The 26,465-nt window shown below is 45.7% G+C and overlaps 1 protein-coding gene and 1 long non-coding RNA gene across 23 annotated transcripts in view; one reads left to right on the top strand and one right to left on the bottom strand.

The window, feature by feature from the left end:
* The window catches only part of LOC118361690 (TRAF2 and NCK-interacting protein kinase-like), a 59,429-nt gene extending 33,320 nt beyond the window's left edge, over window positions 1-26,109 (bottom strand). For 2 of the 10 annotated variants that reach the window (XM_035741828.2, XM_035741824.2), the window contains exons 1-18: window positions 25,726-26,107; window positions 15,444-15,509; window positions 10,995-11,051; window positions 10,758-10,883; window positions 10,556-10,666; window positions 10,361-10,451; window positions 10,066-10,196; window positions 9,894-9,948; window positions 9,639-9,717; window positions 9,395-9,570; window positions 9,232-9,298; window positions 8,900-9,098; window positions 8,543-8,671; window positions 7,786-7,872; window positions 5,390-5,584; window positions 4,683-5,018; window positions 3,649-3,813; window positions 1,540-1,779 (exon numbers count right to left, since the gene is read on the bottom strand). In XM_035741828.2, the coding sequence (XP_035597721.1) occupies window positions 1,540-1,779; window positions 3,649-3,813; window positions 4,683-5,018; window positions 5,390-5,584; window positions 7,786-7,872; window positions 8,543-8,671; window positions 8,900-9,098; window positions 9,232-9,298; window positions 9,395-9,570; window positions 9,639-9,717; window positions 9,894-9,948; window positions 10,066-10,196; window positions 10,361-10,451; window positions 10,556-10,666; window positions 10,758-10,883; window positions 10,995-11,051; window positions 15,444-15,509; window positions 25,726-25,782 (2,367 nt within the window). In that variant the 5' untranslated portion in view covers window positions 25,783-26,107. Of the gene's footprint in view, window positions 1-1,539; window positions 1,780-3,648; window positions 3,814-4,682; window positions 5,019-5,389; window positions 5,585-7,785; window positions 7,873-8,542; window positions 8,672-8,899; window positions 9,099-9,231; window positions 9,299-9,394; window positions 9,571-9,638; window positions 9,718-9,893; window positions 9,949-10,065; window positions 10,197-10,360; window positions 10,452-10,555; window positions 10,667-10,757; window positions 10,884-10,994; window positions 11,052-15,443; window positions 15,510-25,725 lie in introns of all 10 variants that reach the window. The other 8 variants (XM_035741830.2, XM_035741825.2, XM_035741832.2 and 5 more) reach the window with 8 other exon arrangements.
* On the top strand, window positions 1,786-3,637 carry LOC127912865 (uncharacterized). Of its 13 annotated transcripts, none has more exons than XR_008083745.1 (5): window positions 1,786-2,479; window positions 2,515-2,873; window positions 2,985-3,021; window positions 3,112-3,333; window positions 3,408-3,637. It is a non-coding gene; the product is annotated as an uncharacterized LOC127912865 (long non-coding RNA). The 13 variants fall into 13 exon arrangements; XR_008083743.1 differs by having other exon boundaries at window positions 1,786-2,444; window positions 2,480-2,873; XR_008083749.1 differs by having other exon boundaries at window positions 1,786-2,304; window positions 2,340-2,873.
* Window positions 26,110-26,465: the final 356 nt, after the last annotated feature.

Raw genomic sequence — 26,465 nt, forward strand, 5'->3', positions numbered from 1 at the left:
ACTGGCTGTTGTCATATCGATCCCGTTAAGAAGTTTACATACACTCAAATAGTATTTGGTAGTATTGCCTTAAATTATTTAACTTGAGTCAAACGTTTCAGGTAGCCTTCCACAAGCTTCCCACAATAAGTTGGGTGAATGTTGGCCCATTCCTCCTGACAGAGCTGGTGTAACTGAGCCAGGTTTGACGGCCTCCTTGCTGCTTGCTCGCACACGCCATTTCAGTTCTGCCCATACATTTTCTATAGGATTGAGGTCAGGGCATTGTGATGGCCACTCCAATGCCTTAACTGTTGTCCTTCAGCCATTTTTACACAACTTTGGAAGTATGCTTGGGATCATTGTCCATTTGGAAGACCCATTTGCGACCAAGCTTTAACTTCCGGACTGATGTCTTGAGATGTTGCTTCAATATATCCACATAAATTTCCTATCTCATGATGCCATATATTTTGTGTAGTCCATCAGTCCCTCCTGCAGCAAAGCAGCCTCACAACATGATGTTGCCACCCCCGTGCTTCACGGTTGGGATGGTGTTCTTCGGCTTGGAAGCCTCCCCCTTTTTCATCCAAACATAACAATGGTCATTATGGCCAAACAGTTCTATTTTTGTTTCAACAGACAAGAGGACATTTCTCCAAAAAGTACAATCTTTGTCCCCAGGTGCAGTTGCAAACCGTAGTCTGGCTTTTTTATGGCGGTTGTGGAGCAGTGGCTTCTTCCTTGCTGAGCGGCCTTTCAGGTTGTCGATATAGGACTAATTTTACTGTCGATATAGATACTTTTGTACCGGTTTCCTCCAACATCTTCACGGGGCCCTCTGCTGTTGTTCTGGGATTTATTTGCACTTTTCACACCAAAGTACGTTCATCTCTAGGAGACAGAACGCGTCTCCTTCCTGAGCGGTATGACAGCTGCGTGGTCCCATGATGTTTATACTTGCGCACTATTGTTTTTACAGATGAACGTGGTACCTTCAGCCATTTGGAAATTGCTCCCAAGGATGAACCAGACTTGTGGAGGTCTACAATTTATTCTGAGGTCTTGGCTGATTTAAAAAAAAAAAAATCCCATGATGTCAAGCAAAGAGGCACTGAGTTTGAAGGTAGGACTTGAAATACATCCACAGGTACACCTCCAATTGACTCAAATTATGTAAATTAGCAGAAGTTTCTAAAGCCATGACATTATTTTCTGGAATTTTCCAAGCTGTTTAAAGGCACAGTCAACTTAGTGCATGTAAACTTCTGACCCACTGGAATTGTGATACAGTGAATTATAAGTGAAATAATCTGTCTGTAAACAATTGTTGGAAAAATTACTTGTGTCATTCAAAGTAGATGTCCTAACCAACTTGCCAAAACTATAGTTTGTTAACAAGAAATTTGTGGTTGAAAAAGGAGTTTTAATGACTCCAACCTAAGTGTATATAAACTTCCGACTTCAACTGTACATAGTGATTTGAGATAAACAAAGGGTCCATAAAAGTTCTGAGACATTGTATTCCAGCCAAAATCAAACAGACATTGTCATGCAGACCTTAGGAGGTAGGTCTAGGTCTGTTCGTAGCCAGGAGCTGCGGTCCAGTTTGTCGAGGGGGGGAGCGAGGCGGGGAAGAGGTATAGAAGGAGGGGTGTCTGAGGTAGGGTCAGAGTTCTGGCGGGGCATGGGGGGGCGGCCGGAGGATGGGGAAGGGGACAGGCCTGTGACCCCTGCAGGGTCGTGGAGAGACTGGGACCCAGACAGACCATGGGACTTCACTTGCACCAGGTGGGCCATCTGACAAGACCAGACCAGGACCAGACCATAACAGACCAGAGGAGCAGGATCATAAATCAGCACCAGGCAGGTAGAGGAGCAGGATCATACATCAGCACCAGGCAGGTAGAGGAGCAGGATCATACATCAGCACCAGGCAGGTAGAGGAGCAGGATCATACATCAGCACCACGCAGGTAGAGGAGCAGGATCAAACATCAGCACCAGGCAGGTAGAGGAGCAGGATCAAACATCAGCACCAGGCAGGTAGAGGAGCAGGATCATACATCAGCACCAGGCAGGTAGAGGAGCAGGATCATACATCAGCACCAGGCAGGTAGAGGAGCAGGATCATACATCAGCACCAGGCAGGTAGAGGAGCAGGATCATACATCAGCACCAGGCAGGTAGAGGAGCAGGATCATACATCAGCACCAGGCAGGTAGAGGAGCAGGATCAAACATCAGCACCAGGCAGGTAGAGGAGCAGGATCATACATCAGCACCAGGCAGGTAGAGGAGCAGGATCAAACATCAGCACCAGGCAGGTAGAGGAGCAGGATCATACATCAGCACCAGGCAGGTAGAGGAGCAGGATCATACATCAGCACCAGGCAGGTAGAGGAGCAGGATCATACATCAGCACCAGGCAGGTAGAGGAGCAGGATCATACATCAGCACCAGGCAGGTAGAGGAGCAGGATCAAACATCAGCACCAGGCAGGTAGAGGAGCAGGATCATACATCAGCACCAGGCAGGTAGAGGAGCAGGATCATACATCAGCACCAGGCAGGTAGAGGAGCAGGATCAAACATCAGCACCAGGCAGGTAGAGGAGCAGGTGTAGAGGAGGAAGAGATGAGGAGCCGGAGGAGAGGAGAGGGGAAGGAGGTGAGGAAAGTAGAGGGGGAGGTGGAAAGGGGAAGGAGGTGAGGAAAGTAGAGGGGGAGGGGGAGAGGAGAAGGAGGTGAGGAAAGTAGAGGGGGAGGGGGAGAGGAGAAGGAGGTGAGGAAAGTAGAGGGGGAGGGGGAGAGGAGAAGGAGGTGAGGAAAGTAGAGGGGGAGGGGGAGAGGAGAAGGAGGTGAGGAAAGTAGAGGGGGAGGGGAGAGGAGAAGGAGGTGAGGAAAGTAGAGGGGGGGGGGGAGGGGAGAAGGAGGTGAGGAAAGTAGAAGGGGAGGGGAGAGGAGAAGGAGGTGAGGAAAGTAGAGGGGAGGGGAGAGGAGAAGGAGGTGAGGAAAGTAGAGGGGGAGGGGAGAGGAGAAGGAGGTGAGGAAAGTAGAGGGGGAGGGGAGAGAAGGAGAGGAAAGAGGAGAGGAGAAAGTGAGGAAAGTAGAGGGGAGGGGAGAGGAGAAGGAGGTGAGGAAAGTAGAGGGGGAGGGGAGAGGAGAAGGAGGTGAGGAAAGTAGAGGGGGAGGGGAGAGGAGAAGGAGGTGAGGAAAGTAGAGGGGGAGGGGAGAGGAGAAGGAGGTGAGGAAAGTAGAGGGGGAGGGGAGAGGAGAAGGAGGTGAGGAAAGTAGAGGGGGAGGGGAGAGGAGAAGGAGGTGAGGAAAGTAGAGGGGGAGGGGAGAGGAGAAGGAGGTGAGGAAAGTAGAAGGGGAGGGGAGAGGAGAAGGGGGTGAGGAAAGTAGAGGGGGAGGGGAGAGGAGAAGGAGGTGAGGAAAGTAGAGGGGGAGGGGAGAGGAGAAGGAGGTGAGGAAAGTAGAGGGGGAGGGGAGAGGAGAAGGAGGTGAGGAAAGTAGAGGGGGAGGGGAGAGGAGAAGGAGGTGAGGAAAGTAGAGGGGGAGGGGAAGGAAAAATGAAAGGAGGAGAAACAAACATCATAAAGGGTAAACGTGCACCTACATATACTGTACACATGCACCCACACACTTCCACTCCCCCACACACACACACCTGTGGTTCTACGGGGCGGTGCATGGGGGGTGTTCGGGCCTGCTGTATGCCCCCACTGCTGAATGACTCTGAGCGGGGGGGCAGGGATGGATCAGAGATACGGTTGGACACTTTATGTTGCAGTGCTGGAGAACTCTGTCTGTTCAGCTTGGAACGCTCTTCCACCTGCCACACACACACACACAAAGTTAGAGCACAATCATTTATATTGGCCGTCAGTGACTGATTTATCATTGTATGTTTGTGTGTCTTGGGTGACGTGTGTCAAACCTCCAGTTTCCCTCAGAGCCGTTACCATGGAGGAGAAACCCAGAGACAAACCTGGTACAGTGTGCATGTGTGTGTGTACATGCCGGTGTGTGTGTGTACCGGTGTATGTACTGGTGTATGGGCGTCCAGAGGGAAGCAGATACACCCATGTGTGTTGAGACAGATATAGCCACGGCTGGCCTACATCAGCCCACAGTGGCCACTGGGGGGCAAGCCTGGTGGTGTGTGTGGCCTGGATCTAGGCTAAATCAGGAGCTGCAGTGTGTCCCTGAGAGAAGCCTGGTGCCTGAACATGAAGCAGACTAAAACACTCAGTTTGAAGAGCTGAGATTCTGAAGGAGACCGATCAGTCGGGTGTAAAGACTAGAGGAAGAGAGAGATGGGAGGAAGGGGTTCATGGCACACTTACAGACCATAATCTAGAAATGACAAGTCTGTTAGTCTCTGAAAGTACATCTATGACCATTCTAAAAGATGCCAGGCACCAGAACTTAGAGAGGGAAAGAAGTTGTTGTAGAAAACACCAGCCACCATTCTAGAACATAGAACATTCCAGGCAGGGTTTTTTCAGGAGTCCGTCTCCTGGTGCAAGGGAAGAGAAAATGGTTAATAGGGACAGGAGAGTCATGTCCAGAAGAAAGGAGGTTAGGAAAAGAGAGCTTCCCCAGACACACCAGTCAAGTAATGTTAGTCCACCTCTGGAGAGAGAGAGGGGAAGGAAGTGTGTTAGACAAACAGGAAGTGGGTATGTCTCCCTGACTGACCAGTCGACCTGGACTCCTCCCCCTAGACTCCTGGACTCTTCCCTCAGGGCTCCTCCTTCTGGCCTCGGGATGAAGCAGGATTGGATAAGAGGAGTCAGGGGCAGGATCAGAGGTGCAGGACACACGTATACACGGAACAGTCACATTATGGCCTTCAGATTGGAGGAGCCTCTCCCTGGAGTGACTTGATTGGGCGGGGTAGGAGGGGGGGCGGGAGCGGGGGTTGTAACCAGGGAGCAGGAGGAGGTGTGATAGGCTGGCGTCTCCAGGCAGGTTAAAGGAGTGGTGCTTCTTGGGAGGTATACGAGGGGAGTTACTCTGGGCTCGACGCATCACCTAGAGACAGGGGGCGTCATACAGAACATCACACACACATACATACAGGTGGACATACTGTCAGTTCACACACACATTACCATGGCAGAACCTGAACAAAACTTTTCAAACACATAAACCAGTAGAGGATCTGTCCATGACGGAGACGCTGTGTGTGCCTGAGTAAGAGAGAGACGTTGTCAGATATCTTAAAGTTCAGACATAGCAACGCTACAGGGCTCCAATTCTTCAGAAAACATCAATTCTGCTTTTGGAAGCGAGAAAGAGAAAGACAGATCATTGTAGGAGACAATGTCAATGTTTCAAACTATACTGCTGGTGTAACCACATGAGCTGAACCCATGTACAAGTGCTGAGTGTATCAACAGTACCTCCTTGGCCCAGGCAGGTTTGTCGTTATTGGGGGCTGTGTCTTTGTAGTGGTACAGCTGTTTGTTGTCTTGTGGCCGTGGCTCCTGCTGCTGCTGCTGCTGCTGTAAGGACACCAGGTAGGCTCTCTCCTGCTGCAGCTGTCTCTGGAGACGCTCTGCCTGACGCTGCTCCTCCATCTGCTTACGCTTGTACTCCTGTAGTTACACACACACACGCTCACGGTTTACAAGGGGAGGAACGCAACGGCACAATGTTTATGCTGGCGCCACAATAGAGCTATGGGGTTGTTGTGGAGGCTCTACTGAGATGTGGAGTAGGAGTAGAGAGCTATGGGGTTGTTGTGGAGGCTCTACTGAGATGTGGAGTAGGAGTAGAGAGCTATGGGGTTGTTGTGGAGGCTCTACTGAGATGTGGAGTAGGAGTAGAGAGCTATGGGGTTGTTGTGGAGGCTCTACTGAGATGTGGAGTAGGAGTAGAGGGCTATGGGGTTGTTGTGGAGGCTCTACTGAGATGTGGAGTAGGAGTACAGAGCTATGGGGTTGTTGTGGAGGCTCTACTGAGATGTGGAGTAGGAGTAGAGAGCTATGGGGTTGTTGTGGAGGCTCTACTGAGATGTGGAGTAGGAGTAGAGGGCTATGGGGTTGTTGTGGAGGCTCTACTGAGATGTGGAGTAGGAGTAGAGAGCTATGGGGTTGTTGTGGAGGCTCTACTGAGATGTGGAGTAGGAGTAGAGAGCTATGGGGTTGTTGTGGAGGCTCTACTGAGATGTGGAGTAGGAGTACAGAGCTATGGGGTTGTTGTGGAGGCTCTACTGAGATGTGGAGTAGGAGTAGAGAGCTATGGGGTTGTTGTGGAGGCTACACAGAGATGTGGAGTAGGAGTAGAGAGCTATGGGGTTGTTGTGGAGGCTCTACTGAGATGTGGAGTAGGAGTAGAGAGCTATGGGGTTGTTGTGGAGGCTCTACTGAGATGTGGAGTAGGAGTAGAGAGCTATGGGGTTGTTGTGGAGGCTCTACTGAGATGTGGAGTAGGAGTACAGAGCTATGGGGTTGTTGTGGAGGCTCTACTGAGATGTGGAGTAGGAGTAGAGAGCTATGGGGTTGTTGTGGAGGCTACACAGAGATGTGGAGTAGAGAGCTATGGGGTTGTTGTGGAGGCTCTACTGAGATGTGGAGTAGGAGTAGAGAGCTATGGGGTTGTTGTGGAGGCTCTACTGAGATGTGGAGTAGGAGTACAGAGCTATGGGGTTGTTTTGGAGGCTCTACTGAGATGTGGAGTAGGAGTAGAGAGCTATGGGGTTGTTGTGGAGGCTCTACTGAGATGTGGAGTAGGAGTAGAGAGCTATGGGGTTGTTGTGGAGGCTCTACTGAGATGTGGAGTAGGAGTAGAGAGCTATGGGGTTGTTGTGGAGGCTCTACTGAGATGTGGAGTAGGAGTAGAGAGCTATGGGGTTGTTGTGGAGGCTCTACTGAGATGTGGAGTAGGAGTAGAGAGCTATGGGGTTGTTGTGGAGGCTCTACTGAGATGTGGAGTAGGAGTAGAGAGCTATGGGGTTGTTGTGGAGGCTCTACTGAGATGTGGAGTAGGAGTAGAGAGCTATGGGGTTGTTGTGGAGGCTCTACTGAGATGTGGAGTAGGAGTACAGAGCTATGGGGTTGTTGTGGAGGCTCTACTGAGATGTGGAGTAGGAGTACAGAGCTATGGGGTTGTTGTGGAGGCTCTACTGAGATGTGGAGTAGGAGTACAGAGCTATGGGGTTGTTGTGGAGGCTCTACTGAGATGTGGAGTAGGAGTACAGAGCTATGGGGTTGTTGTGGAGGCTCTACTGAGATGTGGAGTAGGAGTACAGAGCTATGGGGTTGTTGTGGAGGCTCTACTGAGATGTGGAGTAGGAGTAGAGAGCTATGGGGTTGTTGTGGAGGCTCTACTGAGATGTGGAGTAGGAGTAGAGAGCTTTGGGGTTGTTGTGGAGGCTCTACTGAGATGTGGAGTAGGAGTAGAGAGCTAGATAGCCATGGTGAAGAAGTGGCATGTCTCGAGGAAGAGTTGAGCTCGTCTTCTCATCACCGTCCATGATGAGCCCGTCCTGCACTGCTACTCCCTAGAAGAACTATCCTAATCCCATTCCCCATAATATTTTACTAGAAATGCCGTTAATAAATGTTGTAGGTTAAAACTATGTCTTAGACAGTTTTCCAAAGAAGCTTTGCAGTCTGTGCGGTGCGTCCTGCTCAATTATTCAAGTCACCAGCCTCGACTGGTGTTGAACCATGTTATGGCCCCCTAAACTGGGTCTGTTATGGCCCCCTAAAAAGGTCTGGACACACCATTGAGTAAAGGGTTAGCAGTGATAGGCTGAGGACTCAGGGATGAGAGGTCAAGGGTGAGAGGTTACCATCAGTAGGGCCTGCTCCTGGAGTAGTTGTTGCTGTAGAATCTCCAGCTGTCTTTGCTCCTCCTCCAGCTGCCTACGGATATACTCCTAACCAATCACAGGCCAGATGGCCAGGATATCAGCCAATCAGAGCAGTAGGAGAGCAGCCATGTGAGTCATCAGAGCAGTCGGAGGAGGCAGAAATAGAGTGACGTGGAGAGAGGAGGAGAAAGGAGAGAAGAGAAGATGGACAAAGAAAGAGTGAGAGGTTGTACACAGACAGATTAAGGAGAAGATTTGCTGAAAGAGAGAAAGAACCAGAAGTAAAGATTAAATCCAACATAGAAGAGAGGAGACGTGGTAAGAGGGACACAAGGGAGAAGAGAGAGAGAGGGTGAGAGAGAGTCTTAGTATTGAATCAAGTGTGTAAGATAAAAAAACAAGATGTTTTAGAGACTGAAATTTACACGGAGCGAAAGAGAAGCGTTAGTGAAACAGAACCATCCGGATCCTTGACCCAGACCCTTACTACACCTGGCCTGGGACATGTAGCTTCATAACACCTAAATGTCAGCCTCATGACTGGTCTATGTTAAGTCTATATCTGGACTGCAAAATAGCTCTGACAGAATGGGGTGAATCCTAGTTGATGTGAGTGAGAGAGTGTGTGTGTGTGTGAGAGAATGTGTGTGAGTGTGAGTGAAGAGAGAAGAGAGGAGAAGGAGAGAGAGAAAGAGAGAGAGAGAGAGGAGAGAGTGTGTGCGCACTTGAGTGTTACCTGTGTGTGTACCTGTTCTCTCTCTGCGTGCCTCCTCTCCTCATCTCTCCGTAGTTGTTCCATCTCTTCATAGCGTCTCCTCTGCTCTCTCTCCTGTTGCTTCCTCATCTCACGTTCCCTACGCTGTTGCTGTTGGAGAAAGAGAGAGATGGAGGGAGTGAGAGAGACAGAAAGAGACAGAGAATGAATGTTGTAGGGTGAGCATCTTTTTTATATAGGTTTTCAAAGCTGGCCCCAGATATGTTATCAAGCTGAGCTGTGCTGGAAAATGCAACGTGAACAGAAAGGATCTGAGGGAGCAGAGTAGGGTTCAGGTGTGCATCATAGATCATGCTGCTCTTCCCAACAGCGCTCTACCTCCTCCAGTCTCCTTCTCTGCTCTTTCTGCTCCTCTATGCGTTTCTGTCGCTCTGCCAACAGGAGGCGTTTGTGTTCTTCATTCTGCTGTTGCTCCAACTGCTGCCTCCTCAGAGCCTCAGAACGCTCCTTATTGGCCAGCTGCAGCCGCAGGAAGTCCCGCCTCAACGTCGACTCCCCAGGGATGTTGATGATGGAGCTGGACAAGGACGAATGAGAGAAGGGATAGGAGAGGGAAGGTTGATGAGCGTAAATCTCATTTGGAAGCAAATACGCATGCACACACCAGCACATGTATGCACAAGCACAGAAAAAGAACACAAGCACCCTACCTTGGCTCCCCCATGTCCCGTTCCTCCTCCTCTTCCTCACTGCCACTGTACTCATACTCTGTCTCATCTGTAACACGCGGTTAGAAACACACACATTAAGCAGTTACAAACACACATCAATGGCCGACACAGTGGGATCTGAGCCCTCTGTTGTATGTCTCACCCCTCTCTCCGCGTTTCTTCTTGGTTCTGTCGATGTGGTCCTTCAGTTGGATGCGAACCTGTCGTTCGTTGGGCAGCTCTCTGATGAAGGGGTGCTTCAACAGCTGCTCTGTGTTGGGTCTCTGACCATGACTCTTCACCAAGCAACTCTCAATGAACGACTGGAACTTCTTAGACCTGAACGCACACAGTGATAACATAGTGAATGCTTGTGTGAATGTGTGTGTGTGTTTTTGGTAACTCACCACTTCTTGGACTTGAGTCTGGGGGCGGGGTTCCTGGGGATCAGGAAGAGAGCCCTCATTGGGTGCATGTCACACAGTGCTGCATAGAGGAAAAGAAAGGGTTAACACCAGAGCCTTGACACAAACACACAATACCCATCTCAAAATACCCCCAATAACAAACCACAACACCTCCAACCAAGGCACACAACGTCTGATCGTGTCTAATGTCACGGTGTTGTGCCAGCCTGTGTTGTGGTTGGCGCTGGTACTTACGCGGTGCTCCTTCTGCCATCTCTATAGCTGTAATACCCAGAGACCACAGATCACTCTGAGAGAGAGAGAGAGAGAGAGAGAGAGAGCAATAAGTTAGTAGGGATGGAGGAGATGACAAGGGAAAATAACCCTGAAACAAACACACTTATATACACACAGTCTGCTAAGGTACCTTGAAGTCGTAGGTGGCCTCAGGGTTTTCGTCGCAGGCGATGACTTCAGGAGCCATCCAATAGGGCGTTCCTATAAACGTGTTCCTCCTCCCCACAGTACGGTCCAACTGAGCACTCACACCGAAATCCACTGGAACACACACAAGTTTAAACAGTTTGCCTGCCTGCCTGCCTGCCTGCCTGTCTGTCTGCATGTCTGCCTGCATGTCTGCCTGCATGTCTGCCTGCATGTCTGCCTGCATGTCTGCCTGCATTGCATGTCTGCCTGCATGTCTGCCTGCATGTCTGTCTCACCCAATTTGACCTCTGCGTTCTCTGTCAGCAGGACGTTCTGACCCTTGATGTCTCTGTGGATGACCTTGTGTTGGTGGAGATGGGTCAGACCCTAGCAATAGAGAGAGAGATAGAGGTTGGTAATTAGAAGACATTATTTCAGTAGGTCTCATTCCAAATGTGTTGATTGCATTAGTTCTAGATAGAGGGTGGTACCCTGAGGATCTCTCTGCAGATGTAGGCAGTCCACTCCTCCTTCAGAGAGTTCCCCTTGGTGTTCTTAATCAGATCGGTCACCGAGCCTGCCCCACAGAACTCCATCACCAACTACAGAGAGACAGAGAGAGACACAGAGAGATGAACACACACCAAACTGAACAGAACTGACAGTCATGCACACATGCAAACACGTACGTACCCATAGCTGGTCGTCGATACCAGGTGGGTTCTTCTTGACGAAGGCACCGTAATAGGTAGCAATGTTCCGATGGTGGCTGTACTTCTTCAACATGTTGATCTCTGCTTTAATCTCCTCTTCCTCATCCTGGAACACACACACACAGACCTTATAGTGATACAAACACAGTTGAGAACAATTTGGGATAGCTTTCTTTATATTTGTGTGTGTGTGTGTGTGTGCGCACATGTGACTTACGCCAGTGACGTCCATAACTTTGATGGCCGCAAGCTGGCCTGTTTTGACATGCCGACCCTGAAAAAAAGAGAGGGAGAGAGCGAGAGAATCTGAAATAAATCAGTTTTGCCAACATTACCATCCTGTAATCTGTGTGTTTTGGTCCCAGAGCCACAGGCTGTCGCCCAGCTCTCAGCCTGACCAAGATGGCTGACCGGCCAGCCGGCCAACACAAACGACTGCCTCTGATGTGCATTGACAAGGCTCCATCTAGATCTGCTGTATATCAGCTGCCAGCAGAGGCAGCTACTTTACACGAGGGAAGTTAAATAATACAAAAAACATCACGGAAGATAAGATGCGGATTGAGTGTTTGCCTTTATAGTGAGGAACAATTCCCACATCACTGCCATAACACATAGAAGCACTTCCTCATGGTAGCCTAGCAACAGGCCTGGCACGTTGTTAAGTCACAGGGATTTTTACACGGTGGTCCAGACAGGCAGACATGTGAGCTGGGGTTACAACACACACAAACACCGTAGCTGTTTCCAAGTATTGCATCAGACACACTGAATGTATTTGACAGGCAGAGAAGCTGAACCAAACTGTTAAAAGTCACTCTTCTGTTCTCGACAAGGTGTTGAAAGTGTTCCACAGAGAAGCTGAACCAAACTGTTAAAAGTCACTCTTCTGTTCTCGACAAGGTGTTGAAAGTGATCCACAGAGAAGCTGAACCAAACTGTTAAAAGTCACTCTTCTGTTCTCGACAAGGTGTTGAAAGTGTTCCACAGAGAAGCTGAACCAAACTGTTAAAAGTCACTCTTCTGTTCTCGACAAGGTGTTGAAAGTGTTCCACAGAGAAGCTGAACCAAACTGTTAAAAGTCACTCTTCTGTTCTCGACAAGGTGTTGAAAGTGATCCACAGAGATGCTGACCCATGTTGACTTCCACAGTTGTGTCAAGTTGGCTGGATGTCCTTTGGGTGGTGGACCAATCTTGATACACATGGGGAAGTGTAGAGTGTGAAAAACCCAACAACCGGTGCGCCTGGCACCTATTTCCATACCCCCGTTCAAAGGCACAATCATTTGTCTTGCCCATTCACCCTCTGAATGGCACACACACACAATCCATGTCTGAATGGTCTCAAGGCTTAAAAATCCTTCTTTACCCTGTCTCCTCCCCTTCATCTACACTGATTGAAGTGGATATTACAAGTGAAATGAATAAGGTATCACCTGGATTTACCTGGTCAGTCAATGTCATGGAAAGAGCATGTGTTCCTAATGTTTTGTACACTCAGTGTATAACACAGATAAAATAATACTTGAATCAATAGACATCGAAATGGAAAAAACATAATTGAACTGGATAGAGCGGTAATGGGTGTGTGTGTGTGTGTGTGTGTGTGTGTGTGTGTGTGTGTGTGTGTGTGTGTAGGGGTGTGTGTGTGGAAAGAAAAGGACAGAATACTCCCTTTATAGGTGTCCTGAGGCATAAAAACACTCATTGGTTCAGACATGCCTCACATTCCTGATCTGTTGGAGTACTTTAACTCTACTGATTAGACCCAACACACGAGAGAGAGAGAGAGAGAGACACAGACAGAGACAAAAACAGAGACCAAGACAGACAGACATGGAGACATGGAGAGATAGAGGAAGAGAGAAGGACTGAAGGGGCTATGAGACCTACCAATTTGTCTTCCAGTGAAAAGATAGATAACATGGAAACAAATAGGCCTACAGCTTCACACGAACCTACCCATCTCTGCCTGACAAACAGTGTGCAACAGACTCCCTGTTCAGCCAACCCTGGCTGCAATCAGAGCGATTTGACCTAAAACAGCCACTGGCAGAGAAAGCAAGTGCTTTTGGGGCAGCAGGTAGCCTTGTGGTTAGAGCGTTGGGCCAGTAACCAGCAGGTAGCCTTGTGGTTAGAGCGTTGGGCCAGTAACCAGCAGGTAGCCTTGTGGTTAGAGCGTTGGGCCAGTAACCGAAAGGTTGCAAGATCGAATCCCCGAGCTGACAAGGTAAAAAACAGTCGTTCTGCCCCTGAACAAGGCAGTTTCCACTGTTCCTAGGCCATCATTGTAAATAAGAATTTGTTCTTAACTGACTTGCCTAGTTAAATAAAGGCACACATTTTTTAAAAGTGCAACCGAGCGCATCGATACCTGGGCCCTGTCCAAAAACAACCCCTAGCACCAAACCCATTGTTTCTTGGAGATTGAAGAGGTAAGAAGTACTAGCTACACTTTGTGTTTTCAGATCTACACAAGTGCTTGGGTTTAGGGGCCAGGAGTTGATTCTCAATCGGGCCCTGAAGTGAAAAACATGTCGACAAATAAAACTCATCAGCTCTCAGCTCCTCACTGTTAAGCTCTAACAGGTCAGTGGAAGGAGGCACCACAACATTTGTAAACCCACAGGTGCAACATCGCAACACTTCCGGGAATGTTTGCAAAGCAGACAAAACAGTGGTTTGGGGTTTGAGAAGTCAATGAGAGAAGTGAAAAATTCTTCGTTAGTTACTAATTTTCTCGATTGCCACACTCCAAAAGATACAGCAAATTTGTATGTACACTACTGGTCAAAAGTATTACACTTTTTTGGTTAATATACATGATTCCATATGTGTTTTTTAATAGTTTTGATGTCTTCACTATTATTCTACAATGGAGAAAATAGTCAAATAAAGAAAAACCCTTGAATAAGTAGGTGTTCTAAAACTTTTGACCAGTAGTGTACATGTGTGTGGGTTTGCATAGTCATTGACGATATGAGGAATATGAGGAAGATGCAAACACACATACAGACACACACAGCACTGCCATGGTCATGTTGGGGCTTGATCCAGGTACTGCAGGTAAGATCATGTTGTGTAACGACCTGCCTGTAATGAGCCTCTCATCTCACCCAGCAAGACTAAAGGCTGTCAAAACACACACACACACACACACAAGAAATGGCAGAACCCGTTTCTGCGGTTATCTCTTATATTATTCAACCGTGTGTGTGTGCAGGCTGTGTGTGTCAGTATAAGGCTGCAGGACAGACAGCTCAACATGTTGACGTGAGACGACCGTTAGACCAGATAACGTGCTTCTACTAGAGGCCGGCATGGCCGATTAATTAGGGCCGATTTCAAGTTTTCATAACAATCGGTAATCTGCATTTTTGGATGCCGATTATGGCCGATTACATTGCACTCCACGAGGAGATCACCTGTTACAAGAGTGCAGCAAGGAGCCAAGGTAAAATTCATGTTAGCAGGCAATATTAACTAGGAAAATTGTGTCACTTCTCTTGCGTTCAGTGCAAGCAGTCAGGGTATATGCAGCAGTTTGGGCTGCCTGGCTCATTGCGAACTGCGTGAAGACCATTTCTTCCTAACAAAGACCGTAATTAATTTGCCAGAATATTACATAATTATGACATAACATTGAAGGTTGTGCAATGTAACAGCAATATTTAGACTTAGGGTTGTCACCGTTCAACAAAATATGGAACAGTTCCGTATTTCACTGAAAGAATAAACGTTTTGTTTTAGAAATGATAGTTTCCAGATTTAACCATATTAATGACCTTAGGCTCGCATTTCTGTGTCTTTATTATAATTAAGTCTATGAATGATTTGATATTTGATAGAGCAGTTTGACTGAGCGGTGGTAGACAGCAGCAGGCTCGTAAGCATTCATTCAAACAGCACTTTCCTGCATTTGCCAACAGATCTTGTAATGCTTGAAGCACAGCGCTGTTTATGACTTCAAGCCTATCAAGTCTAACTCCCAAGATCTGGCTGGCAATACTAAAGTGCCTATTAGAACATGCAGTATTCAAAGGTATATGAAATACAAATGGTAGAGAGAGAAATAGTCCTATAATTCCTATAATAAATACAACCTAAAACTTCTTACCTGGGAATATTGAAGACTGATGTTAAAAGGACCCACCAGCTTTCATATGTTCTCATGTTCTGAGCAAGGAACTGAAACGTTAGCTCTTTTACATGGCACATATTGCACTTTTACTTTCTTCTCCAACACTGTGTTTTTTGCATTATTAAAACCAAATTGAACATCTTCCAATATTTATTTGAGACTAAATTGAATTTTATTTATGTATTATATTAAGTTAAAATAAGTGTTCATTCAGTATTGTTGTAATTGTCATTATTACAAATATATATATATAAAAATCAACCAATTAATCGCTATCTGCTTTTTTTTGGTCCTCCAATACTCGGTATCGGCTTTGAAAAATCATAATCGGTCGACATCTAGTTTCTACGGACGAGCTTAGCTAGCCAACATTGCCATAACGTCGCCTACAAGTGGGATCAGGGATTTCTATTGGAAAGCAGTTTGTGCCTATCTTCATACTATACTGTCTTTGGTGACAGAGCCCAAGTGGGAGGAGTCCTCGGGCATGCTGTAGATTGAGTGTGGTGAGGGGTGTGTCTTACCTTGTAGACTTGCCCGTAGGTTCCATTTCCCACCAACTCCACTAGCTCAAATATACCAGCAGGGTCCTGGAGGGAGCAGAGAGCAGGAGAGTAGGAGTGAGGGAAGAGAGAAGAGAGAATAGTTAGTCAAGCATTGAAACTCTTTACTCAAGAATTCAGATCCTGTGGAATCTGACCCCCCACACACACACACACAGTAAGAGCACACACACAGTCGGACTTGAGATCTATAGCGCTACACTGTGACTACATAGACTCATAGAGGGTTTGTGTATGTGAAAGCGAGAGAGGGGAAGAGAGCAAGAGAGAGATTGATAGAGATAGGGGCAGAGCAGGGAATAGTGGAGCTGAAAAAAATCAGCCACATACTCCCAGATGGGATTTTATTCAAGGTCAAACAGAAGCACTTCAAAACCTAGAACACTGCTCTAGAGACAGGTTGACATCTACACACAACCTCTCTGTCTTTTAACTAGCACCACCACACACATAGATGTCTCCTCACACGTGTGTGTGAGAAAGGAGAAAGCATTGGAGTCATGGCTTGGCGTGAGTGTGTGTGCCTATGCGTGTGTATGTGTGCGTTAATAGCAATGTCAATATGAATATTCTGCAAATTTTCTTGCTTCATACCACTCAAGTTATGAGGGTGTCTGGAAGTTGATTAATGTATTAGTCTCCTCCTTTAATCTTTGATCTCTAAATGGCCCTTGATATAAACAACTCTCAGGGAGTGAAGCCACTAACCCCCTAGTCACTAACCCCTCTAGATGAGAGCATTAGATATTAAACCATAAATATGAGATTATGGGTGCTATTAACGGCTGGCGTTAAGGCGGCGCTAGTATCAAACGCACGTTAGTTTACAATTTCGCATTTTATAGCCCTATGCCAGGTTTGTTAATTTACCTGTCTTATATCAGCTTACATTGCGTTTCAATGTGCTTCACAGAAAAAAAAGGAAAAAAACTATAAATAAAAATATTTACTACACAACAAACATAATAGGACAAAATACTAAAGAAAAACAATATAAACTGAACGAACCCTAAGGAAAACCAAGCGAAAAAGGTGTGTTTTAAGATCTCTTTTAAATATGTCCAGTTTCGGCCTCCCTCAGGTTCACTGGCAGGTTATTACAGAGGCTGGGGGCATAGTAACTAAAGGCTGTCTCTCCATTCCTCTTGGTCCTAGGCTTTGGGAAAGTTAAAAGGCCAGTGTCAGAAGTCCTGAGGGACCTCCTGTGTACATAACTTAAAAGTATGTCTGATATGTATTGGGGTGCACAATCGTGGATTGGTTTAAAAACCAATTGAGGAAACTTAAAATGAATTGTAAAACTAACAGACAGCCAGTGCCGAGACCTTAAAACCGGTGTAATGTGTTCTCTCCGTCTGGTCTTGGTCAGTTTTTTAAATATTTTTATTTCACCTTTGTTTAACCAGGTAGGCTAGTTGAGAACAAGTTCTCATTTGCAACTGCGACCTGGCCAAAGATAAAGCATAGCAGTGTGAACGGACAACACAGAGTTAGTTACACATGGAGTAAACAATTAGCAAGTCAATAACACAGTAGAAAAAAAAGAGAGTCTATATACATTGTGTGCAAAAGGCATGAGGAGGTAGGTGAATAATTACAATTTAGCAGATTAACACTGGAGTGATAAATGATCAGATGGTCATGTACAGGTAGAGATATTGGTGTGCAAAAGAGCAGAAAAGTACATAAATAAAAACAGTATGGGGATGAGGTACAGCTGCAGCGATCAGTTAGCTGCTCAGATAGCAGATGTTTGAAGTTGGTGAGGGAGATAAAAGCCTCCAACTTCAGCGATTTTTGCAATTCGTTCCAGTCACAGGCAGCAGAGAACTGGAACGAAAGGCGGCCAAATGAGGTGTTGGCTTTAGGGATGATCAGTGAGATACACCTGCTCGAGCGCGTGCTACGGGTGGGTGTTGCCATCGTGACCAGGGAACTGAGATACAGCGGAGCTTTACCTAGCATGGACTTGTAGATGACCTGGAGCCAGTGGGTCTGGCGACGAATATGTAGCGAGGGCCAGCCGACTAGAGCATACAGGTCGCAGTGGTGGGTGGTATAAGGTGCTTTAGTGACAAAACGGATGGCACTGTGATAAACTGCATCCAGTTTGCTGAGTAGAGTGTTGGAAGCTATTTTGTAGATGACATCGCTGAAGTCGAGGATCGGTAGGATAGTCAGTTTTACTAGGGTAAGTTTGGCGGCGTGAGTGAAGAAGGCTTTGTTGCGGAATAGAAAGCAGACTCTAGATTTGATTTTATATTGGATATGCTTGATATGAGTCTGGAAGGAGAGTTTACAGTCTAGCCAGACACCTAAGTACTTATAGATGTCCACATATTCTAGGTCGGAACCATCCAGGGTGGTGATGCTAGTCCGGCTGAAAAGCATGCATTTGGTTTTACTAGCATTTAAGAGCAGTTGGAGGCCACGGAAGGAGTGTTGTGTGGCATTGAGGCTCATTTGGAGGTTAGATTGCACAGTGTCCAAGGACGGGCCGGAAGTATACAGAATGGTGACGTCTGCGTAGAGGTGGATCAGGGAATCGCCCGCAGCAAGAGCAACATCATTGATATATACAGAGAAAAGAGTCGGCCCGAGAATTGAACCCTGTGGCACCCCCATAGAGACTGTCAGAGGACCGGACAGCATGCCCTCCGATTTGACACACTAAACTCTGTACCCGTGCTGCAGCATTCGGTATGTTTTGCAGTTGACCAATGGCTTTCTTGGGCAGACCAGACAGGGGAGCAATACAGTAGTCAAGCCTGCTTGTAATAAAAGCATGGATGAGTCGATCTGTATCAGCCTGAGAGACAAACAGATGCACCTTGGCAATGCACCTCAGGTGGTAAAAAGCTATTTTTGAAAAATTCCTAATGTGTGATTCGAAATTGAGTTCAGAATCTAAAATGACACCTAGGTTTTTTACTTGGCGTTTTATCTTTATTGCCCACAAATTAAAATGTGCGGACAGAATCTCTCTGTGCTTTCACTCCAACAATAAGTATCTCGGGCTTGTTTTGATTTAGCTGAAGTTGTGAGCCATCTAAGTATTTAAATCACGAATACAGTCTAACCATGTATCAATGGTGACATAGAAATGTAAAGTTGTGTATCATTGGCAAAGCAGTGATAATTAATGCTGTGTTTATTTTTATTTTTTTACCCCCTTATTCTCCCCAATTTTGTGAGATCCAATTGCGATCCAATTACAATATTGCTTCACCGCTGCAACTCCTCCAGAGCATGACCTGCCAAACCACATTTCTCAAAACTTCTTCAGGATCGGCGTCCCTTCAGCGCATTAGGTCAAGATCGCAGATTTTAGAGAAACAACAAATGTCGGTACATATAAGTGTCTTATATCGGCTGAAAGCTTAAATTCTTGTTAATATATCTGCACTGTCCAATTTACGGTAGCTATTACTGTGGAAAAAGTCCATGCTATTGTGAGGAGAGCTCCTAACAACAAAACACTTTATTCACCGCGATAAGTTTAATAATTCACCTCGGAAGGTGAAATGTATACTTACAGTTGAAGTCGGAAGTTTACATACACTTAGGTTGGAGTCAATAAAACTCGTTTTTCAACCAGTCCACAAATTTCTTGTTCACAAACTATAGTTTTGGCAAGTCAGATAGGACATTATTTTGTACATGACACAAGTCATTTTTCCAACAATTGTTTACAGACGGATTATTTCACTTAATCACAATTCCAGTGGGTCAAAGGTTACATACACTAAGTTGACTGTGGCTTTAAAAAGCTTGGAAAATTCCAGAAAATTGTGTCATGGCTATAGAAGCTTCTGATAGTCTAATTTACATCATTTGAGTCAATTGGGGGTGTACTTGTTTATGCATGTCAAGGCCTACCTTCAAAACTCAGTACCTCTTTGCTTGACATCATGGGAAAATAAAAAGAAATCAGCCAAGACCATGGGACCACGCAGCCGTCATACCGCTCAGAAAGGAGATGCGTTCTGTCTCCTAGAGATGAACGTACTTTGGTGCGAAAAGTGCAAATCAATCCCAGAACAACAGCAAAGGACCTTGTGAAGATGTTGGAGGAAATGGGTACAAAAGTATCTACATCCACAGTAAAATGAGTCCTATATCGACATAACCTGAAAGGCCGCTCAGCAAGGAAGAAGCCACTGCTCCAAAACCGTCATAAAAAAGCTAGACTATGGTTTGCAACTGCACATGGGGACAAAGATTGTACTTTTTGGAGAAATATCCTCTGGTCTGATGAAAAATAGAACTGTTTGGCCATAATGACCATCGTTATGTTTGGAGGAAAAAGGGGGAGGCTTGCAAGCCGAAGAACATCATCCCAACTGTGAAGCACGGGGGTGGCAGCATCATGTTGTGGGGGTGCTTTGCTGCAGGAGGGACTGGTGCACTTCACAAAATAGATGGCATCATGGGGTAGGGAAATTATGTGGATATACTGAAACAACATCTCAAGACATCCGTCAGGAAGTTAAAGCTTGGTTCCAAATGGACAAGCATACTTCCAAAGTTGTGGCAAAATGGCTTAAGGACAACAAAGTCAAGGTTTTGGAGTGGCCACCACAAAGCCCTGACCTCAATCCAATAGAAAATTTGTGGGCAGAACTGAAAAAGCGTGTGCGAGCAAGGAGGCCTACAAACCTGACTCAGTTACACCAGCTCTGTCAGGAGGAATGGACCAACATTCACCCAACGTATTGTGGGAAGCTTGTGGACGGCTACCTGAAATGTTTGACCCAAGTTAAACCATTTAAATGCAATGCTAACAAATACTAATTGAGTGTATGTAAACTTCTGACCCACTGGGAATGTGATGATAGAAATAAAAGCTGAAATAAATCATTCTCTCTAATATTATTCTGACATTTTACATTATTAAAATAAAGTGGTGATACTAACTGACCTAAGACAGGGAATTTTTACTTTGATTAAATGTCAGGAATTGTGAAAAACTGAGTTTAAATGTATTTGGCTAAGGTGTATGTAAAATTCCGACTTCAACTGTACATTCTGAATTATTATCATCCAAAGGGACCCAGAGAAAACATGAAGTGTTGTTTTGTTAGATAAAATCATTTTTCATATCCTAAAAGGGTCCATATAGCATGCACGATCGATTTTGTATTTCCACTCGTTCAATTTGCAAAGAAAGTGTATTAAAGTAAATTAATGTTAGCAGGCAATATTAACTAGGGAAATTGTGTCACTTCTCTTGCGTTCATTGCACGCAGAGTCGGGGTATATGTATGCAACAGTTTGGGCCGCCTGCCTCGTTGCAAACTAATTTGCCAGAATTTGACATAATGATGACATAGCATTGAAGGTTGTGCAATGTAACAGCAATATTTAGACCTAGGGTTGCCGCCTGTTCAATAAAATATGGAAAGGTTCTGTATTTCACTGAAAGAATAAACGTTTTGTTTTAGTTTCCGGATTTGACCATATTAATGACCAAAGGCTCGTATTTCTTTGTTTATTACAATTAAGTCTATACATTTTTGATATTTGATAGAGCAGTCTGACTGACTGGTGGTAGGCGGCAGCAGGCTCGTAAGCATTCATTCAAACTTTACTGCGTTTGCCAGCAGCTCTTAGCAAAGCTTGCTTCACAGCACTGTTTTTGACTTCAAGCCTATCAACTCCTGAGATTAGGCTGGCAATACTAAAGTGCCTATAAGAACATCCAATAGTCAAAGGTATATGAAATACAAACGGTATAGAGAGAAATAGTTGACGCGTCATAATTCCTATAATAACTACAACCTAAAACTTCTTAACTGGGATTATTGAACCACCAGCTTTCATATGTTCTCATGTTCTGAGCAAGAAACTTAAACGTTAGCTTTTTTTACATGGCACATATTGCACTTTTAACTTCTTCTCCAACACTCTGTTTTTGCATTATTAAACCAAATTGAGCATGTTTCATTATTTATTTGAGACTAAATAGATTTTATTGATGTTTTATATGAAGTTAAAATAAAAGTGTACATTGTTCATTTAGTATTGTTGTAATTGTCATTATTACAAATATATATGCCATACAACACTCCTTCCGTGGCCTCCAAATGCTTTTAAACGCTAGTAAAACCAAATGCATGCTTTTCAACCGTTCGCTGCCCGCACCCGCCCGCCCAACTAGCATCACCACCCTGGACGGTTCCGACCTTGAATATGTGGACAACTATAAATACCTAGGTATCTGGCTAGACTGTAAACTCTCCTTCCAGACTCATATTAAACATCTCCAATCAAAAATCAAATCTAGAATCGGCTTTCTATTTCACAACAAAGCCTCCTTCACTCACGCCGCCAAACTTACCCTAGGAAAACTGACTATCCTACCGATCCTCGACTTCGGATATAACATCAACAAAATAGCTTCCAACACTCTACACAGAAAACTGGATGCAGTCTATCACAGTGCCATCCGTTTTGTTACCAAATCACCTTATACCACCCACCACTGCGACCTGTATGCTCTAGTCGGCTGGGCCTCGATACATATTCGTTGCCAGACCCATTGGCTCCAGGTCATCTATAAGTTTATGCTAGGTAAAGCTCCGCCCTATCTCAGTTGACTGGTCACGATAACAACACCCACCCGTAGCACACGTACCAGCAGGTATATCTCACTGATCATCCCCAAAGCCAACACCTAATTTGGCCGCCTTTCCTTCCAGTTCTCTGCTGCCAGTGACTGGAACGAATTGCAAAAATCGCTGAAGTTGGAGACTTATTTCCCTCACCAACTTTAAACATCAACTATTTGAGCAGCTAACCGATCGCTGCAGCTGTACATAGTCCATCTGTAAATAGCCCACCCAATCTATCTACTTATAATATAATAATATAATAATATAATAATATATGCCATTTAGCAGACGCTTTTATCCAAAGCGACTTACAGTCATGTGTGCATACATTCTACGTATGGGTGGTCCCGGGGATCGAACCCACTACCATGGCGTTACAAGCGCCATGCTCTACCAACTGAGCTACTTCATCCCCATACTGTTTTTATTTATTTACTTTTCTGCACTTTTGCACACCAGTATCTCTACTTGCACATCATCATCTGCTCATTTATCACTCCAGTGTTAATCTGCTAAATTGTAACTATTCGCGCCTATGGCCTAGGTATTGCCTACCTCCTCATGCCTTTCGCACACACTGTATATAGAGTTTATGTTTTCTACAGTGTCATTGATTTGTTTATTGTGTTGTTGGCTTGTTTATCGTTTACTCCATGTGTAACTCTGTGTTGTTGTCTGTGTCACACTGCTTTGCTATATTTTGGCCAGGTCGCAGTTGCAAATGAGAACTTGTTCTCAACTAACCTACCTGGTTAAATAAAGGTGACATTTAAAAAATGTATATATATATATATATAAATAAAATTGTCAGATTAATCGGTATCGGCTTTTTTTGGTCCTCCAATAATCGGTGTCGGTGTTGAAAAATCATAATCGGTCGACCTCTAATTCAGAGTTATGAAGTTATGAAAACTGGTTGTTTTGCAAATGTTGAACTTATAATATGGCTACTAATACTTAGAAAGCTAAATCAAGTCCAAGTATATAGATTTGACGATATTCTTGGAGAAAAATTTAATAAGAATGTCTCCTTCACGATTTGCCCAAATGTACCTGAGGACTTAACACAAAGTATTGTAGTTCACTCATACTTCAAATTATCCATCTGAAACTTTGCACATACACCGCTGCCATCTTATGGACACTATCAGAATTACAACCAGAGTGCTGGATAGCATTTCAAAGATGGTGGTAGAAAAAGACCAGTTGTTTTTTTCTTTGTATTTTCTTCTACCAGATCTATTGTGTTATATTCTCCTACATTCAATTCACATTTCCACAAACTTCAAAGTGTTTCCTTTCAAATGGTACCAAGAATATGCATATCCTTGCTTCAGGGCCTGAACTACAGGCAGGTAGATTTGTGTATGTCATTTAGGCAAAAATTGGGGGAAAAGGGGGCTATAGCTAAGAAGTTGTAACACCTGCCCGCTTAACGCGAAAGCCAGCTGCATCAATGTGTTGAAGAAAACCCTGTTTAACTGCCGACCAAAGTCAGCCTGCAGGCACCTGGCCCGCCACAAGGACTCGCTAGAGCGCGATGAGCCAAGTGAAGCCTCACCGACCAAACCCTCCCCTAACCCAGACAAAGCTGGGCCAATTGTGCGCCGCCCTATGGGACTCCCGGTCACGGCCGGTTGTGAACCAGCCTGGTATCAAACCCAGGTCTGTATTGACACCTCAAGTACTGCGATGCAGTGCTTTAGACAGCTCGGCCACTCGGGAGGGCAATGCTGTGCTTTCTGATAACACTACTAAGGGGTAATATATATAAACTCAACTGGTTGAATGGAGACTGGTCGGAAATTGCTAAGATCTGAAGACTCTAGATAACTTTTCTTCAGAACAGGTTTCATCATAGCCGTTTTTAGTGCAGAGGGAAAGTGCCTGTGAAAAGTAATGAATTAGTCAAATGTATTTATAAATCCCTTTTAACATCAGCCAATGTCACAAAGTGATATACAGAAACCCAGCCTAAAACCCCAAACAACGCAGATATAGAAGCACGGTGGCTAGGAAAAACTCCCTAGAAAGGCCAGAACCTAGGAAGAAACCTAGAGAGGAAACAGGCTCTGAAGGGTGGCCAGTCCTCTTCTGGCTGTGCCAGGTGGAGATTATAGCAGTACATGGCCAAGATGTTCAAACGTTCATAGACAACCAGCAAGGTCAGATAATAATAATAGCATGCACTTCTTCAGATATGCAATTAAAAACAGTTTTGAAGGAGGTGGTGGGGATAGGATTGAGAAGGCAGGTAGAAGGCTTAAGTTGTGAAATCACTTTCCTGAGCATGTCGGTGTCAACCAGGGAAAATAACTCCATAGTGCCTTTGCGTGGTTGTCTAGGGCTTCTCATCAGGTCTTGCTTAACATCCCTGGTCTAGGGGAAGTGAGACCGACCAGGAAGAGTAAATGCCCATCTATCATGGGTAGTGTGCACAACACTGAAATCCTCCCTAGCTTTCTGTGACCTCATTTCCAGTCGCACCGCAGACTCTGGACATGAGCTCAGAGAGAGAGAGAGAGGCCAGGTGTGTGTGTGTGTGTGTGTGTGTGTGTGTAATAACTGTCACACATCTATCAGAGGTAGATGGAGAAGATAGAGAGATAACTAGTGAGAGAGACAGGCTGGGAGAAAGAGAGAGCTCTGCAAATTGTTTGGCTACATTTCTCAAGAGAGAGGATGAATAAGTCGATGTGCTGTTGGATGTGCCAGATTTACACAGTCCAAAGATTCCGCAAATGTGTATGTATTTGCATAGTATGTGCATCATTCACAGCCATTGCCATATTAGGGAAAATGCAAGCAAGCAAGCAAACACACATACAGACACACACACAGCATTGTTGGGTCATGTTGAGGCTTGATCCAGGTACTGCAGGTAAGATCATGTTGTGTAACGATCTGCCTGTAATGAGCCTCTCATCTCACCCAGCAAGACTAAAGGTTGTCAACAGACACTAGTGCTATGAGGCCGCTGTCACGGACTCCCCACAATGCCACGAAATGGCGGAAACCGCTTCTGCTGATATCTCTAATATTATTCAACCGTGTGTGTAGGCTGTGTGTGTGTGTGTGTGTGTGTGTGTGTGTGTGTGTGTGTGTGTGTGTGTGTGTGTGTGTGTGTGGGGCGGCGTGAGGCTGCACGACTGACAGTTTAACATCTGCCCCAAATACAGAGGGGGCTATACTACAGTACACAGGCCCAGGGCTCCATTACATCACGTTCCAATTGTTGAGAAGAAAAAGCTTTCCGAGGTTCTAAAGCGCGTGGGAGGGAGTTGCCATTACCGAGGAGAGACGAGGAACAAATCAACTCCTTTTCTATACCCCTGTACCCCCCCCCCTCGTTATGTCGCATCGCTGTTATGTCGCATCGCTGTAGTAGGCTATAGCAGACGTCGGTTGATCCAAATTAATTATATCTGATCAGCGGATGTTGTCGCGTGCATGGCCGTTAACGATGGTTCGAGGACGCCAACCACACACAGACATACACACAGTCGGTAAGGTGAAGAGAGACTGTCGTTAACGGGGGATGGGTCAGGTGCTCGAGACGCCTTGTCTCATTCATACAGTCTCCATTTTATCACGAACACACACTCAATCAAAACACACACTCTCTTTACCCGTAGCGCTGACAGGTCTATCTCATCCAGGCTCCGGGCAGGGGAGTCGCTCGCCATGATTCTCTCTCAAAATGGAAGCTTCCTCTCCGATCATTTACTGAGAAGAGAAACCCTCTCTCCCCTCCAGCCGTTATAGTCCCCCGTTAGATCCCCGTTAGGCGTCCATTAATACTATTCCACAATGGGTAATATAATCCGTTTTTCCGTTTGATCCCGGTGGGAATACGGCTCGAGACCCCGAGGTGATCCAGGTACTACATGCTTTATACCGGCCCCCTGCACGGGTGAATGGTGAAAACTCACACACACTCCACGAGAGAGCAGTGAGCACATTCGCATACACACTGAGACAGCAAAGCAAAGCGCCCGAAACAGTGTAGTCTCGCGCTCCCCGGGAGTGGCCAAGCAGCACGAGCGGCGGGCGGTTCTCCTGGAAACAGGGACGCCCACAATGTCACACACGCGCACGCACACTTGGTGTGCTGAGAAAAATACTCGATCCAAGGTTAGGTTAAGTGTTATTGTATCTTCAGGCTAATGTGCCATAAAACGAAGAATGCCTTTATGTTCTATAAGTACTTAATGTAGCCTAGGGCATCATCATCACTGTGTATCATCATCACCATCACACACACCATCTTCATCAAGATCATCCTAAATAGTAGTAACAGCATGACAATCTTCATCATCATCATCATCATCATCATCATCATCATCATCATCATCATCATCATCATCAT

This window comes from Oncorhynchus keta, chromosome 28 (assembly GCF_023373465.1).
Source record: "Oncorhynchus keta strain PuntledgeMale-10-30-2019 chromosome 28, Oket_V2, whole genome shotgun sequence".
In the NCBI taxonomy this organism is placed as follows: Eukaryota; Metazoa; Chordata; class Actinopteri; order Salmoniformes; family Salmonidae; genus Oncorhynchus; species Oncorhynchus keta.